At 33.4% G+C, this 14,626-nt stretch overlaps 2 protein-coding genes across 2 annotated transcripts; both read right to left on the reverse strand.

Moving 5' to 3' along the window:
* Positions 1–181: 181 nt before the first annotated feature.
* LOC115970794 (probable galacturonosyltransferase 6) lies at positions 182–8,486 on the reverse strand. The gene is made up of 10 exons (XM_031090405.1): positions 8,072–8,486; positions 7,909–7,943; positions 7,514–7,558; positions 7,242–7,377; positions 7,073–7,143; positions 4,657–4,982; positions 4,075–4,432; positions 2,820–3,341; positions 988–2,354; positions 182–637 (listed from the first exon to the last, which is right to left on the reverse strand). Exons 1-9 carry the CDS (start codon positions 8,181–8,183, stop codon positions 2,079–2,081), a joined length of 1,881 nt encoding a protein of 626 aa, XP_030946265.1. The 5' UTR covers positions 8,184–8,486; the 3' UTR covers positions 182–637; positions 988–2,078.
* LOC115970689 (photosystem II reaction center W protein, chloroplastic) lies at positions 321–1,084 on the reverse strand. The gene is made up of 2 exons (XM_031090278.1): positions 988–1,084; positions 321–637 (listed from the first exon to the last, which is right to left on the reverse strand). Exons 1-2 carry the CDS (start codon positions 1,082–1,084, stop codon positions 321–323), a joined length of 414 nt encoding a protein of 137 aa, XP_030946138.1.
* Positions 8,487–14,626: the final 6,140 nt, after the last annotated feature.

A 14,626-nucleotide genomic window follows, 5' to 3' on the forward strand; every position in this document is an offset into this window, starting at 1 on the left:
TTAGGCATCAAAGATTTGAAGACTTATATGGGTCATGACTTAATGTTATGTGTGTGGATTTAATTAACTCAATTAGTAAAAATTTTTGTTACTGAATTGGAGTGCTAGAATTAAATTATGTCTACGTTAAAAAAGAATCTCATAAATCATTAATGATGGAGTCTTTTGTGAAAAGAAGAAGAAGAAGAAGAAGAAGTAATAAATAATTAAGAAACAAGTACAATACATTAACACATAAACGTAGTTTAATTTAGTACAATGGAGGAGGAAGGGCCAAATTCTTGGCTTTGTCTACATTCCCTCGAGCATGAGATTTGGGTTTAGAGGGACAATCCAGACTCCTCATCCTCTTCGAGAGAAGATGTGTAAATAATATAGAAAGCCCAAATGAGACCAAACACACCAAGCAGGATCCAACCAAGAAGGTTGTTGCTCAAACCAAAGGGAAGACCTGTCCCTTCAGTGGACATTCTCTCATCCACTAGGGCCATGGCTGGGCTTGACATGGTTGCAGCGCAGATCGCTGCAATCAATGATGCTCCCATGCCCATCTTTGAGTCACTTTCCTGCATTGATTTTGAAGACTTTCCCTCCATCGAACATCTCACTTTTCCCATCTTTCTCATTGCTGGCAACCCTGGAACCATATTTTGGAAATTATAGAAAGAAAAAAAAAAAAATCACAAATATTATTTCAAAAAATGGTGTGAAGTCACACAGCATTGAACATAAAAAGAATATGATAAACAAACCACGTTGCATTGAACATAAAAAGAGTATTCTTCTTCAAAGTTGAACATTTTTGAAGAAGTAAATTATTTCATATTCTTATGGATATGGACAACTAAAGCATTGCAAATCTAGATTGTAAAATTAAGTAGTATTTTTATAAGCAGGCAAGAAAATCATAGTATTTTCAAACTTTCCAGGCCCTGAATGGCATGATGAAGAGTCCACTAGAAGTGAAACAATAATAGTAAGTCTTACCAAGAACAGGTGAGGATGAAACCTTAACCAATGGCTTGTATAGGAGACCCGCGCGGGTGACAGATGAGTTTAGAGTGCCAGCAGTGATGGTTGCCATTTCTCTTCAAAATTTGATTGCAAAAATGAAATCTAATTTTATTTCTGTGACGGTGGTAGAGCTTATTTCATATGTAAATGGTAAGAATTTACAAATTATATTTTATCGGTACAAAGTTTGTATCACACAGCTTGGATAGAATAGATTCGTAGCCCTTCATTAGATATCCCCTATCTGCAGAAACCCAACCAACTTTCTCCACGTGTCACATAATCCGTTCACAAACCAATATTGCTCTCAGAAGTGAGAAGCCCAAGGGTTGTTAACTAAAAATCTTAGGGACTTTAGACTTCTTCTTATATGAGCCAAAACTGTTCGTCTCGCTATACATTGATTATAAATGCCCACGAAGGTCGCACGATGGTCCACTTTTGGTCAGTCATTTCCAAGTTTTACCCGAAAAAGCTGGAACTCTGATCATGAATAGAAAGGGCTTAACTTGAACAAACTACCATTTTGGACGGAATATTCAATTAAAAGGCTATATCATCATCACATATATTAGGCTTCATCTGATATGGGACAATACACACGCACACAAGCTGATAGTTGGACAAACGATTAGGCTCGTAAAGATTGTTAGTTCAATCAATAAGTAAACTAATTGATGACGTAAAAAAAAAAAAAGTACCAAAGCATAACTTGTGAAGAAGAAGAAAAGAAGGTCGCAAAGTAAGTGTCTATTGGAATTTGGAAGTGTAAGGTGTTTGAAATCAAGTGAAGTATCTCAATTGAGTTATGTACATGCAAGAACTAACCACCATTACAAAATCCCCCAGGGACTCTTATTTCACTTCAGAATATTGCTATAAATTGACTCAAAAAACTCCTAGAAGCTTGCGGCCGGCAAATTTTGGCAAAAAATGAGTTGGACTTTACATGAAGAATCGCTAAAGAGAAAGAATCAAGTGAACACATGCAGATCCAAGAACAAGAAGCAATTGGGTGCATCTGCATCTGTCAGTTTATACCACTGAGTCGAGCATTATTTCGCCTACTCTTGGATATTGCACTGTTGCAAGTAAGGGTGGTCATACTTGACATATTTGGTCCAATAGCCCTTGTACCTCCGAATTGCAATATCCAACCATGGCTTCGTAACTCCATCGTAGTGTATCACTGCTGCCTGTTCAATGTCAGCTCGTCTAACAGCTGAGTCATAACCAAGCCCTAGGACATGCCATCGCCTGTCCAAAGCCATTGTCTGGTTATAGAAGGTAATCCAACCTAAGGGCAGACTCCCAGCCTGCCACAATGACCTCTCATTACCCTGCAAATAACCACCCAGCAAAACAAGCATGAAAACATATTGCATAATAAACTTCATATATACATTAATGGAGAGGTATGTGCTTTTGTGATTGTATTATGCATAGGTAATCTATATAATGGTGACCATCTGATAAGCGATTAATTGCAAAAAAAATCTTTGCTTATATTAACAGAAAACAAAGCACAATCTGCCTGACTTTTCTTTGGAGGTTGACAGAGAACGAGGGAGAGAATTAGAAATAAGAATTTAAAGATATAGAGACCAAAAAGTACAAATCTCCAAAACAAGAAGAAACACCAGTATCTTAACCAGCAAACATGGGAAATAAATACATAGGAGACAAATGATCATATCTTTAAAGAAGGCAGCACTGGTAGGTGTGCTTCTTCTGGACAGCAGAGAGATCTTAAAATCCCCTTAGATATAAGCATGCAAATGCAAGGACAAATGTAAAAAACTTACCAACTGCAAGTACTTATGGTAGACAGAATTTAAATTTTTTCGTCTCCACTCTTGTAGATCAAACAAATTCATCCCAAATGCCCAAGTACATGCATTGACATTGAAACTCTTTGAAACAAGAGGGTCTGAGAAGTTGATGAGCATATCCATCCGACGCAACAAGGCTTCACTTTCATTACAAGTCTCAACTGCACCATTTACTTTCCCCTTCATATTAACACTCCATAGCTCTGTTAGATCCCCTTGCACCACCACATCATGGTCTAAAAGCACAATCTTATCCAGTGCGGGAAAGACATCTGGCAGATAGAAACGAAGGTGGTTCAGTTCAGAGCCATATCTTGGGTCACTGGAACTTTGCTTCTTCAATGTTATATTATACTTTGTGGACAACCATTCAAAATCGTCTATGCTCTGGATCTGGATGGTGGCTTTGCCAGGGGGATTCAATAAGAACCACATTGAGATTGCTGGAAAATTAAGAGAATCAGCGACCACATGAAAAACAATTTTCTCTGACTCCTGCAATAGTTCAGCACAAACGAACATCAGGGTTTCTTGCAGCTATTGTGAGCTGACTCATGGCATGACAGCCACTTAGAATATCTTCCCTTGCAGGTATCTATGAAAAAGAGAAGGGGAGGGGTGGGGGGGGAATTGTGTGCACATGGAAGGGATACTATAGCATTTTTTTGGGCTAGGAATCTTCCTTCTTCTTTTTTTATTTTTTATTTTGCTCAGTTGGGCTGGGATAACGTTGGGAGTGTAAAATTGTTCCACTCAACAGGGTTCAGCTCTCTTTGCTTCATCTCTTTCATTTTTTTTTCATTTTTTTTTTAGGTTTCACTTTTTCATTTTATTCTTGTTCCTCCTTTCATCCTCCTTCTATGGTGCAAGTAATATGTATGCAAAACTGAAACTTTCAAGGTAGGCTATGGCAGAGAGATTGAACATGCATTGTGCGACAAAGAAAGGGATATTAGAGTTACCCACTAGAGGTCCAACATTAAATGGATGAGGGTTGGGATAATTTTAACTGTGTCAAAGACACACCAAATTCAAGCGAATTTTTACCAAGCTGGAGGATGCATGAGGAGCATCAACAGCTATTGAATACATTAATCGCTAATCTGTATATCCTTCGATAAAAATAACTAGATATATATTTTCAAATTTTCCTTTATTCTTTTAGCAATACCAACAAGTTATTGATTGGTAACCCAAAACCACCAAAGATGTTAAGTTGAGGCATTACCATGGCAGCAGAGATGGTGGAGTTCACAACAACTGCACAAGCAAGAACATTGTCAGAGAAGACAGCATAATGATACAGCTCTGCATCTTGCAACTTTTGTTGGTTAGGGAGCTGTCTCTCCTCAGGCTGCAGGGCGAAGTATTCAGCAGTCAGCTGCATAGAAAGGCAGTGAAGGCCCTTGGGAGTGGTCCTTCCAGCAAGGCGAACAAGATATGTTGCTTGATTTTTCTGTGCCCGTACAAGCTCTTCAGTATTTTGTGTCATAGCTCGAAGCTTACTGACCATAGCAGAACAGTCTGGGTAGACAAGGCTAGCTTTAGACAATGTAGCCTCCATCTTTTCCAGTTTCTGCACAGAACTGCAAATTTCACTGTTTTTTAGATTAAAAAAAAATAGACATTTAAACCATTCCTCGTGAAATTAGAGCTCATCACGGTTTCCTTTCTTAGGACTCTACATATACGAGCAATCATTACATTCTTATTTACCGATCATAATTTCAAATACCCTGTTGATTTCCATCTCTAAAATCAAACATATTTGCAAACTAAAAGCAACAGATAAAATCAGGCATTTTTATACCTTTCAGACAAACGTGAATCCTTGGTGGCTTGACTAAGTGCTCGTCCCACCTCTCTGATCCGCTGTTTCAAATCTTTCACTAAACGGGACTTGCTGTCTGGTGGTGCAAAGTTCAAGTATACTTTGGCTCTAATCATTAGATCTTTCATCTTTGCAATATTCACGTCTGTCACTTTATACGATTGGGAGCGTAAACTATGATCAGGCCAGACTCTTGTTTGATTAGAATGCCCATCTTTCACCTCTTTAATCTTCTTATCAATCATTCTCCTATACTGAGAGTGTGCATTATGATCACGTTCAACTGTTGTTTGATGAGATTGCCCCTGCAACCAAACCTAAATTAAAAACAGAGGTACAAGGTTCTGCTAATAATTTATTCAAGTCAATGAGAAGAACAGATTGCCCCTGCTTAAATATACCAAAACTACATACACATATCTAAAATATCAGAATAAGAAGAAAAAAAGGGGGGGGGGGTGTTGGGGAATGACCTTTGAACTGGAGCTTAGTGGTAAGATCTTGAAATTTTTAGAAGGGTTTATTTTCATTATATTTATCTCATTGACTGAGGATAATAATATTGAATAATCACATCAACACCAATAATTGGTAACAAGCATTAAATATATTGGCCCCAACATTAAAAACCCTGACATATCATCTTCATCCTCAATAATTATTGAATTTTCAGCCAAGAAGATCCGACCAACCCACACAACAGTCATATTGAACATGAAATTTACAAAGAATACTTCCTAGAAATATAAATCTTGTTGAAAGTTCTTGAAGTACTCCTTGGATGTCTACCAAGTATTTTGATATACACCATTGGCTAATAGACTAACATGTTAGAGAAATCTGATCTGCGATATATAGAAAACCAGCACCTGCAAGGCTATCTCTAAGGCTATCTCTAAAGCAAGCATCCTCTGTTTCTCTGTTCAGTAAAGCAATTAAGACTAAGTAACCCTTCTTTGAAAATATATTTGTATTGCTTGAACTCTGATTTACAAGAATAATCACACTGCACTATTACATATTCCAAAATTTAAAGCTTAACAATTTCATTCTTGATCCCCATTTTTGTGATAATAGTGTTTATTCAATGGTCCTGTGGAAGAAAACTTTGAAGGTTAAATTTATGAACAAAACAAAAATGTGCTCAAACATTTCAATATGAAAATGTTCATTGCTAAATTCTCTATCCTAGGCCGAAGCCCTATTGTAGTTTCTCTATATTCACTCATTATAACCTCAAAATGCACAGTAAGAGCAATTAGTTGAGGTAATAGCTTAGAATGGGGTTTAGGAGAATATGAGCCCATATAAAATAATCAAAGAAGTAAAAGCAGTGGAATCCCAAAACGTTGAGATCCTAATCAAAGAAGTAATTACAGTATGCACCATACTAAGTAATGAAGCCAGCCTTATCCTAACTGTCCAGCATCAGACAAAGATTTGAAATACTGTACACCATAAGCCACATTTTATACTACATCATAAGCCAGCACATCCTTCTTCTTTATCTCATTCATTGTCCTAGCATCCGCTAATATGTTTTCACTCCCTACCTTGACCAAAAAGCATTTCCCTGTGTGCTTTATTATTTACTTAAATCAGTGAAATAAAAATCCGTCTCTCTAAAAACTGTGGGGAGGGGGGTGGTAATACTGCCACCTCTATCAATTCCCATAGAAGCGAGAGCCATACGCATTGGGCATGACCATTTTTTATAAATCAATTGTTATAACAAGTGTGGAGGGGGGATTCGAACCTTGGTTCTTCTCATAAAGGAGACCAAGTAGTTCTGCTAAGCTACAAGGATTTTGGCACTGGGTACAAGCTTTTAAATCAATAAAATTTTAGATATCTTTTTTTAATAACATAGGGAACCTATCTAAAAAAGAGCCCTTTAAACTTGCCTTTAGCTAGTAAAACTTACAGCAATTCTCCCCCCCCCCCCCCCCCCCCCCCCCCGGGGCAATGGGCTAAGCATGCCCAGGAGCCTCTCTTTTCTCTTTTCTTTCCTTTCTATTTTAACTTTTAAGTAACATTGCCCAATCTAGGATCTAAAAACATTTAAACGTGGCATCATACAGAGTAGAACAAAAGGTTGACCTTGTTTAACAGATAAAGCTCTACCTACTATAAGGATGAATAACTCAGGCAATTTACACTACATACATTATATATATGCGACATAGATTTGCATGCCAATTATATTTTGAAGCTTTTATATTTATACAGTTATGACAAGCATTGTCATTTTAAAGGTTGAGATTTCCATAAATTGCAGAATTTTATCCTGAGGGATCTTCCATGTGGAAGGATATAGGTGTCAATGCAATTTTCTGTACTATAGTCACAATTACAACCTGCCCTGAAATGAGCATATACTTGCATGAATACATACCTTCTCCCCAGCCATTGATGATATTTCTCTTTGGTGAAACTGCTGAGCTTCTTCTCTTTCATGATTAGTTTCTGAAATATATGGAAACTACAATCAGGACCACAGTCAACAAAGAGAAAGCAAAATAGATAGAAACGGAATAGATGCGCCTAACAATGCCAATACCAACCATTTCTCTCCAAAAGGTCAGTGATGTCTCCGTCATTTTCAGATTCCTCAGTCTCGCTATCCTCATTAGCACTATAATTAACTACCCTATCTTCATAAATAACTTGTTTCGGCCCTTTCAAGTCTTCACGAGCTTCCTAAAATCGCAACAAAGACAGAAATCTGGATACATAAATAATTATTTAAAAAAAAATCAAAATCAAAATAGAATGTTAACACTTTACATAAAACTCTATCGAACAATAAATATTAAAAAAAATAATAAAAAAATACCTGCTTGATCGCATTATGTCTCAAAGCAGCATCAGTCCTATATTTCTGCAGCAAACAGGGAAATTATATCTTCAATCTCCATAATAAAATATAACAAACACACTCCATTCAGTTGCTAAGAAAGTCTAATTACAGTTAGATAAATAAAATCAAAATTACAAAACTTAGATTATTTCACAATCTTTATAATTTCAGTCTCCAAGAAAGTAAAACCTCCACTTAACTGATACTAAGCAGGATTTCATTTCTCCTAAACACCAAAAAAAAAAAATCACAAACATCAAGGCTTTCAATATTCTCTTCCGTTTTTGTTTTCGTTTTCTCAGTAACCAAACAGAGCATAACTAACATAAAAATCATTTAAAAATAAATAAAATAAGAAGCGATAAACATACAATAGCAGATAAATCCTCAACAAATTCTTTCTGTCCTGCAAAAACAAATTCACAAATACACGATCAATCATTAGGAACCATTCGACCTCAATATACAAACTATCGAATCACGTATATACATATACATATAGATTATATGAATGAAAAGAAGAAGAAAAAATACCGATGGGAGATAGGTGCTTGAGCTTGATGGTGACGAAAATGATTGGAATTAAGACGGAAACACAGAGCAGAAGGAGGAGGAAACTCCTCACGCATCGACGAAAGTGCTTCATCGATGAGAGGCGTAGACGAAGAAACTCTCTCTAAGTCTTCTAGGGTTTCCAATCCTTCTCGGAACGCACATTTCACGCACGCTTTCAGATCACACTCGATTCAATGCTTCAATCATAAGCAACACATAACCAAAGATCAATACCAACACAAAAAAAATAAAGCAAGCGTTTCAGATATTATTCCTTTTTTTTTTTTTTTTTTTTTTTTTAAGCTTTGAGTTTTAGAGAGAGAGAGTTTTAGAGAGAGAAAGATAGGAAGCTTCAGCCATGTTCGGGACTCTGAGGGGGGGAAGGTAGTTTCTGTTTCTGTTTCTGTTTCTTTTTTTTATTTTCATATATATATATATATATATTATTGTTTAATGAAATTTATTTTATTGGGTGTGGGATATTATTTTAGATATGGATGACGAGGCAATGATGGAGATGGATGTGGGGCATGGATGGTGGATATTATGTGTATGATGATGGAGTATTGCACAATGTTTCTATGTTTGAATGGTCGCGATGACGATGATGTCAATGTTAATGATGTGATTGGTCACAGACTCGCATGGCAGGCATTGGTCGTTGATCTTGATCATGATGATGGGTTTGATGTGATGGTGTTTTGGCAGCCAGCAATGTTCATTTTGTTCTCTCTCTCTCTCTTGTTTTGTTTTGTTTTCATTTCATTTTACCATTCAGATTTCAGGTTCTTTATTATTTAACAGAAAAGGTAAAAAAAGGTTTCTATTGAATTGAATAGATAAATGGGTTAAAGTAGGAAACACTCTCAGCCCTGAGTGAAAAGTTACATATCATATCATATCAGATCTGAAGAATACGAGGAAGGTACAAGATTGTATATAATAAGTCTAAGATTAAACAAATAATTGATCTCAAGTACCAGCAAATTTTATTAATCGAAAGGAGATTACAATAAGTTAATTTTTGTACTAAACATGTGATGGGAAGTTTGTACATATATGAATGATCATTTTCCGTTGATGTATGTGTAATGTCTTGGTGCTAAATGTTAATAGAGTGAATCACAATTATTAACACAAAGCATATATTAATATTTCGGTGAAATGATAAACAGATTCCCTTTTTTTTTTTTTTGTACTTTTTATATATAATGTTTGTTTTACTATATTTATTTCCATAAACGTGGTACAATTATTGATCAAATCAAATTTTCAAAAATTTGCGTTTTTATTGGGATCCTTAGCTAGGAAGTATGAACCACCTTGCTTTTCTGTAAACTTGGATGCTGGAGTAATAAAAGAGTTTGGTATTGTATTGGTACTATAAATCACACTTAAAGCTGCCGAAAGTCTTGCCTAAACTTATGTGTTATGACACATTGACACAAAAGTCAACAGCTTTAAACTTCAACTCTTTTTTTGGTTTTGCCATATGTGTCGGTTTTGGTTATCCAACTCAAACCTAACTATTCCTAATTAAAATGAGTAGATGTTAAGCTCTCAAAATCCACAAGTCAAATCTATACATCGGTAATATATTCTTCTTTCTTGCCTTTAATAATTAAATGCCCTCTTTCTTGGGAGAGGATGGGCCAATGAGGGGATAAAAAGAAAAGAAAAAAAAAAAAATATATAGGAGTACAATTTGGATTTTTTCTTTTTTTCTTTTTTTGAAGGGACAATTTGGATTAAATAGAGTGTGAGCAATTTTTGAGATTGAATAGGCCTATCTTGGGTTTAAAAATCAAATACAGTATGAAACAACCTACCACGGGCTTTTGTTTTTTTTTAATTGGAATTTAAAGCTTAAAGATTAGACTTTGGGTTATCTACTATCTGATCAATCAAACTTAGTAGAATCTTTTTATAAAAAATTTTAAAAAAAATTAGTAGAATCTATCATTACTCATTTTTCATACATGATATTGAATTGAATATTTGGATTCGAACTCATTTAAATTTTTAATTTACATTATCATGATTTACTTTTTTTTTTTCCAACTCAAGTTTAGTCTTATAACCCAATTAGTTAATACTTTATGGTATTACTATAGATTCAAATCTTACTCTCTCCATTATTGAATTATTAATATAAAAAATAGCTGGATTCTATGAACCTGAAATTTTAAACATTTTAATGGATGAGACGGGCATGATTGTGGTTGAAGTGAGACAGATATTTTTTTTGCAAAGATACTTACAAGAACAGTAAACTGTAGCTCGATAATATGTGTCTTCAATGTAAAAATAGAATGAAGATACTCTAGGAGTTGGGAGAGCCTTCATAGTAGTTCCTACACAAGAGAGAGAGAGAGAGTAAAACATTTTATTATAGGGACGTGGTAGCACTTTAGGAAGTTCTAGGTCCTAAGATTAGACTTTTCTTTGTTTGGTTCGTTAAATATTGGATGTCTAGGCCTATAGTTATAATGGCTTGTGGTTGTGGAACGTAGTAGACTAGTCGGGTGATGGTGAAGTGAGAAGCACCGTGAAAGTGACAATTGATGATAGCGAATTACCGATAATTACTACCATCTTAACAATTATCACATGTATTATCATTGTTGGTTGTTGATGCCTTGATGGCTTTTAGCTGAGTTGTGCGGTATAGTACGAGTGTACAACAACTTGCCATTGTGGACCCAGAAAGCCTTTTTTTCTTTTTCTTTTTTTAAGGACAGATTTCAAATTTCCTTTTTTTTCTAAATAATTACATTTTTAAGAAACAAATATTAATTTTGCGTAATTTGTATGGTGGCTATCAAAATAGGAAAGGAAAATTACTATATGGGCCAATAGAAAAGGAAGGAATGTCTTATATCTTGCACTCTTGCTACTTCTTTGGCACACTAACTATACCTACTGCTTAGAAAATGGACTAATGGAGGTTGTTTTCTCCATTTTGGACAACCAAAGAGAGTTGGTCATGTTAGCCACTCGAAGTTTAAAAGGAAAAAAATTTCTGGGAGCTTGGTTATCCATCCAGCATGAAATCTCTTGTTCCTTGGAGGTGGAGCAATTCTTAGATTCTGTTCGAGTACAGAGAATAATAATTTATTTTCTCACATTTATAGTGAGATTCATTCATTAAATTAATGGTAAAGTAGCATCATTTCTTCAAATATTTAAGAATTATGAATTATCTAGTATTTTCTTTTTCTTTTACTTAAAAAAAAAAAAAAGGTTCTGAGGTGAAAAGGTACTTTTTTTTTGTTTTTTTGGAGGGGGTGAAAAGGTACTATTTAATTTATATAGTAGAGCAATATAGAAATAAATGAGAACACTTCTGGTAGTGGTTGGAACGGGACTAAAATTTCGCAATATCAAGTTATCAACACCCACTAATGATAATAAAAAAGGAATTTTAAAAAGGTGGAATAATATTCTCAATCAGCGTTTGAAAGATGGAAATGGAATGGAAGCCGTAAACGTGAACAACTTTAATTGTTCAAGAATTTAACCCTTTTATTATTTATTATTGGCTGCATCTCATCATCATAGTACCAAATAATTGAAGACCCCATAGGTGGCCTCTTTTTTTATTTTTTATGAATGGTGGGCTCTTTATTTTGACACATTTTATCAAATCTTTTGTGCTTTAACTTGAGGGAAAATGGTGTGGTTAAAGGAATAAACTGGTTTTATACTTTTACTACTTCCTCTCTCTCTGTGATATAGTCAACATATATCTCTAATGCAACACCCCTCTAATCTATACATAGATTGAAATTTGAAATTATGATAATGTGGATAAATTCATTAGAACTAAAATCACAAAAGTGAAAAAATAAAATCTAATAATATTAAAAAAGATAAAAAGAGCACGCGTTTAGCGCATTTATCATCCACAAAATTAAGTGCAAAGAAGGAAAAGGAAAGGGAATCTCCGAAAAATTGGAATCGAAATATAGAATATCGTATGCTAATTGCCATCGCTCTATTCAACTTGCCTGTACCTACGTTCAGTACAATTACCATGGAAGGTGAGAAAGATTTCTGTCACTTGGCCTCTCTTTCTCCCTGTCTCACGCGCCTATACACTGTGGAGGATCTGGATAACCATCCAATTTCCGAATAATTCTTTTCTCTACCAACGCAAAAATTATAGACCTATTTGGTAATATTGTCATAACAATAGCTTTCGAGCATATTTAGTAGACTGTAATAAGCGTTGTAACGTAATAGTTATTTATATAGTTTAGTTATTATTTAGTTTGATTATTTTTTTATTACAAGGAATAATCATTCATTATGAATAACTATTCTTCAAAATAAGAAATAACTATTCATCTTTAAAAGATTGTATTAGCTATTCTTTAGTAAGTGCAATAATTTCAAAATTTAATATATTTCCAAATAAATAAACTTTCCATATACATCTAACAACTATAAAAATAAAAAATCATAAAAAAATAACACATATCTCTCTTAAATTTAAAAATAACAATTTTAAAGGAGATATAATTGTATGAGTAAGATATTTTCTAAAATAAATATTAAGTTTTATAATGTTAAAACTCACAACAAAACTAATGAATAAGTTTAGTTATTACATTACAACATATTTTATTTCTAGTAATAAAGATTATAATTCTGATCGTAATCCTCATTCAATATACCAAATGTACCGTTCGTTGTTTAAACAATACATCACGTATTTCCATAATACTTTTTCACCTACATGTATTTCTAAAACATTTAAACAACTTTACTAGAATAACATTACCAAACGGGCAAGTGTGCATTTGGCTCCAGCTTAAAAAGCCAGCTTATTTTATTATTCAGCTTATTTTTACTACTATTCATGGCTCCATTGCACTTTTTAGTACTATTTATGGGTTATACTTAACTATTTCAGCTAACTTTTACATTTATCTACAGTATTTTTAGCAAAAAGTTTTTAGTTTCAGCAAAATAAGCGGATCCCAAATAGATTCTAATAGTTTTTTTTTTTCTTTATATTTTTGTACTAATTATTTGTGACCTGTTGATAAGTGTATAACAAAAATATTATTGGTAGTGTGATGTTACAAAAATCATAATTTACCTTTTAAACAAGTTTTTTTTCAAAAAAAACTGTGAAACTTATAATTATGTCCTAACTAACATTGCTTGTTAAAAGTGAAAGCCACCACATATGATATATCTCATTGCTCAGTCGGCGGCCAGTACAGCATTTCTACGAGTGAGAAATTATTAGGTGATTGATTGCCATCTGTTAAATCGGTGGATGCATGTCTCCTATTAAAACATTGCTACATTCATAAAATATTGGTAATAAGAAGTTTTAGCATTAGTTGTGTGAATTTTGATTACAATGTTTTGATACTTTTGAAAGACACCCCAAACATTTTTCGCTTTTAAAACCAAGAATACCCTTCTTCCTACAAAATAAAAACAACAAAGTTATTATTTTAAACTTATATTTTGATCCCTAAACAATATGTCAAAATTCAATTTCATCCTTAAACTATCAATTTTGTCAATTTATTCCCTAATATTTTGAAAGTGACTTAATGTTACTATTATCCTCATTTGCAATCAAAATTCGTTTTAAAATTACTTGCTCTTTGTCCTTTTTTTTTTATTATAGAAGAATACATTTTGTGTCCTTATTTTATAATATATACATACATGTGTGTGTGTGTGTATATATATATATATATATATTTTTTTTTTGAAAGAGTTTCAACCTATGTTATCTGCTTTTGATGATAACTATTTATCATTAGACCAAAACACCAATTAGTTTTTTATGTAGGTGGGAATTAAACCTTAAATCTTTTATTCAACTATCGGAGACTTTACTAGTTAAGCTAACTAGAACTCACATCATATATAATATATTGAAGTGGAAGTTCACAAAATAATTTAAATTAAATTATACTTGTACTTCAATTTTGTGCCAATTGTTCTTTAAATTGCACTCTAATTTGATGCCAAGTATTTTTAGATTCTAAATATACTTTTATTTCATGTCAAGTTTCTTCCAATTATTCTGTCATTCTTGTCAAGTATATTTACATGCAAATTTATGAATCTAAACTTAGAAATTATATAAAAAAAAGACTCAATTACACAAGTGTATATGCATGGGTTACAAGCTAATATTAGTGATGATTAAAGTTAATTATAAGTCAAATCACTTGATTTATAAAGCAAGTTCATGAAAATTTATTGATAAAATTGAATGCACATAATTTAAGGTCCAAATTGTAACATGCATAAATTATTACTAAAATCATCTTTCTATTTGGATAATGCTACATCACAAACTATTTTTAACATATACAAAATGTTGAGGTGGCCAACCTTTTATTGGTTTTCATTTAGACCCACCATTAATATCACTTTGTCATTTACCAATAATTACTCACCACATCAATCATTTGTAAATTTTTTTGTAAAATAATTTGTACCTCTAGCATTATTAATTCTTTCAAATTTATAGATGTCTTTAACCAAGAGTCTTAT

This window comes from Quercus lobata, chromosome 12 (genome assembly GCF_001633185.2).
Source record: "Quercus lobata isolate SW786 chromosome 12, ValleyOak3.0 Primary Assembly, whole genome shotgun sequence".
NCBI classification, from domain to species: domain Eukaryota; kingdom Viridiplantae; phylum Streptophyta; class Magnoliopsida; order Fagales; family Fagaceae; genus Quercus; species Quercus lobata.

Coding starts and splice junctions, on each gene's coding strand:
- LOC115970689 (XM_031090278.1), bottom strand. CDS start 1,084: ATGGCAACCATCACTGCTGGCACTCTAAACTCATCTGTCACCCGCGCG. Junction 638..987: donor TTCATCCTCACCTGTTCTTG/GTAAGACTTACT, acceptor ATATGGTTCCAG/GGTTGCCAGCAATGAGAAAG.
- LOC115970794 (XM_031090405.1), bottom strand. CDS start 8,183: ATGAAGCACTTTCGTCGATGCGTGAGGAGTTTCCTCCTCCTTCTGCTC. Junction 4,983..7,072: donor CATCAATGGCTGGGGAGAAG/GTATGTATTCAT, acceptor GTTTGGTTGCAG/GGGCAATCTCATCAAACAAC. Junction 4,433..4,656: donor GATTCACGTTTGTCTGAAAG/GTATAAAAATGC, acceptor TGAAATTTGCAG/TTCTGTGCAGAAACTGGAAA.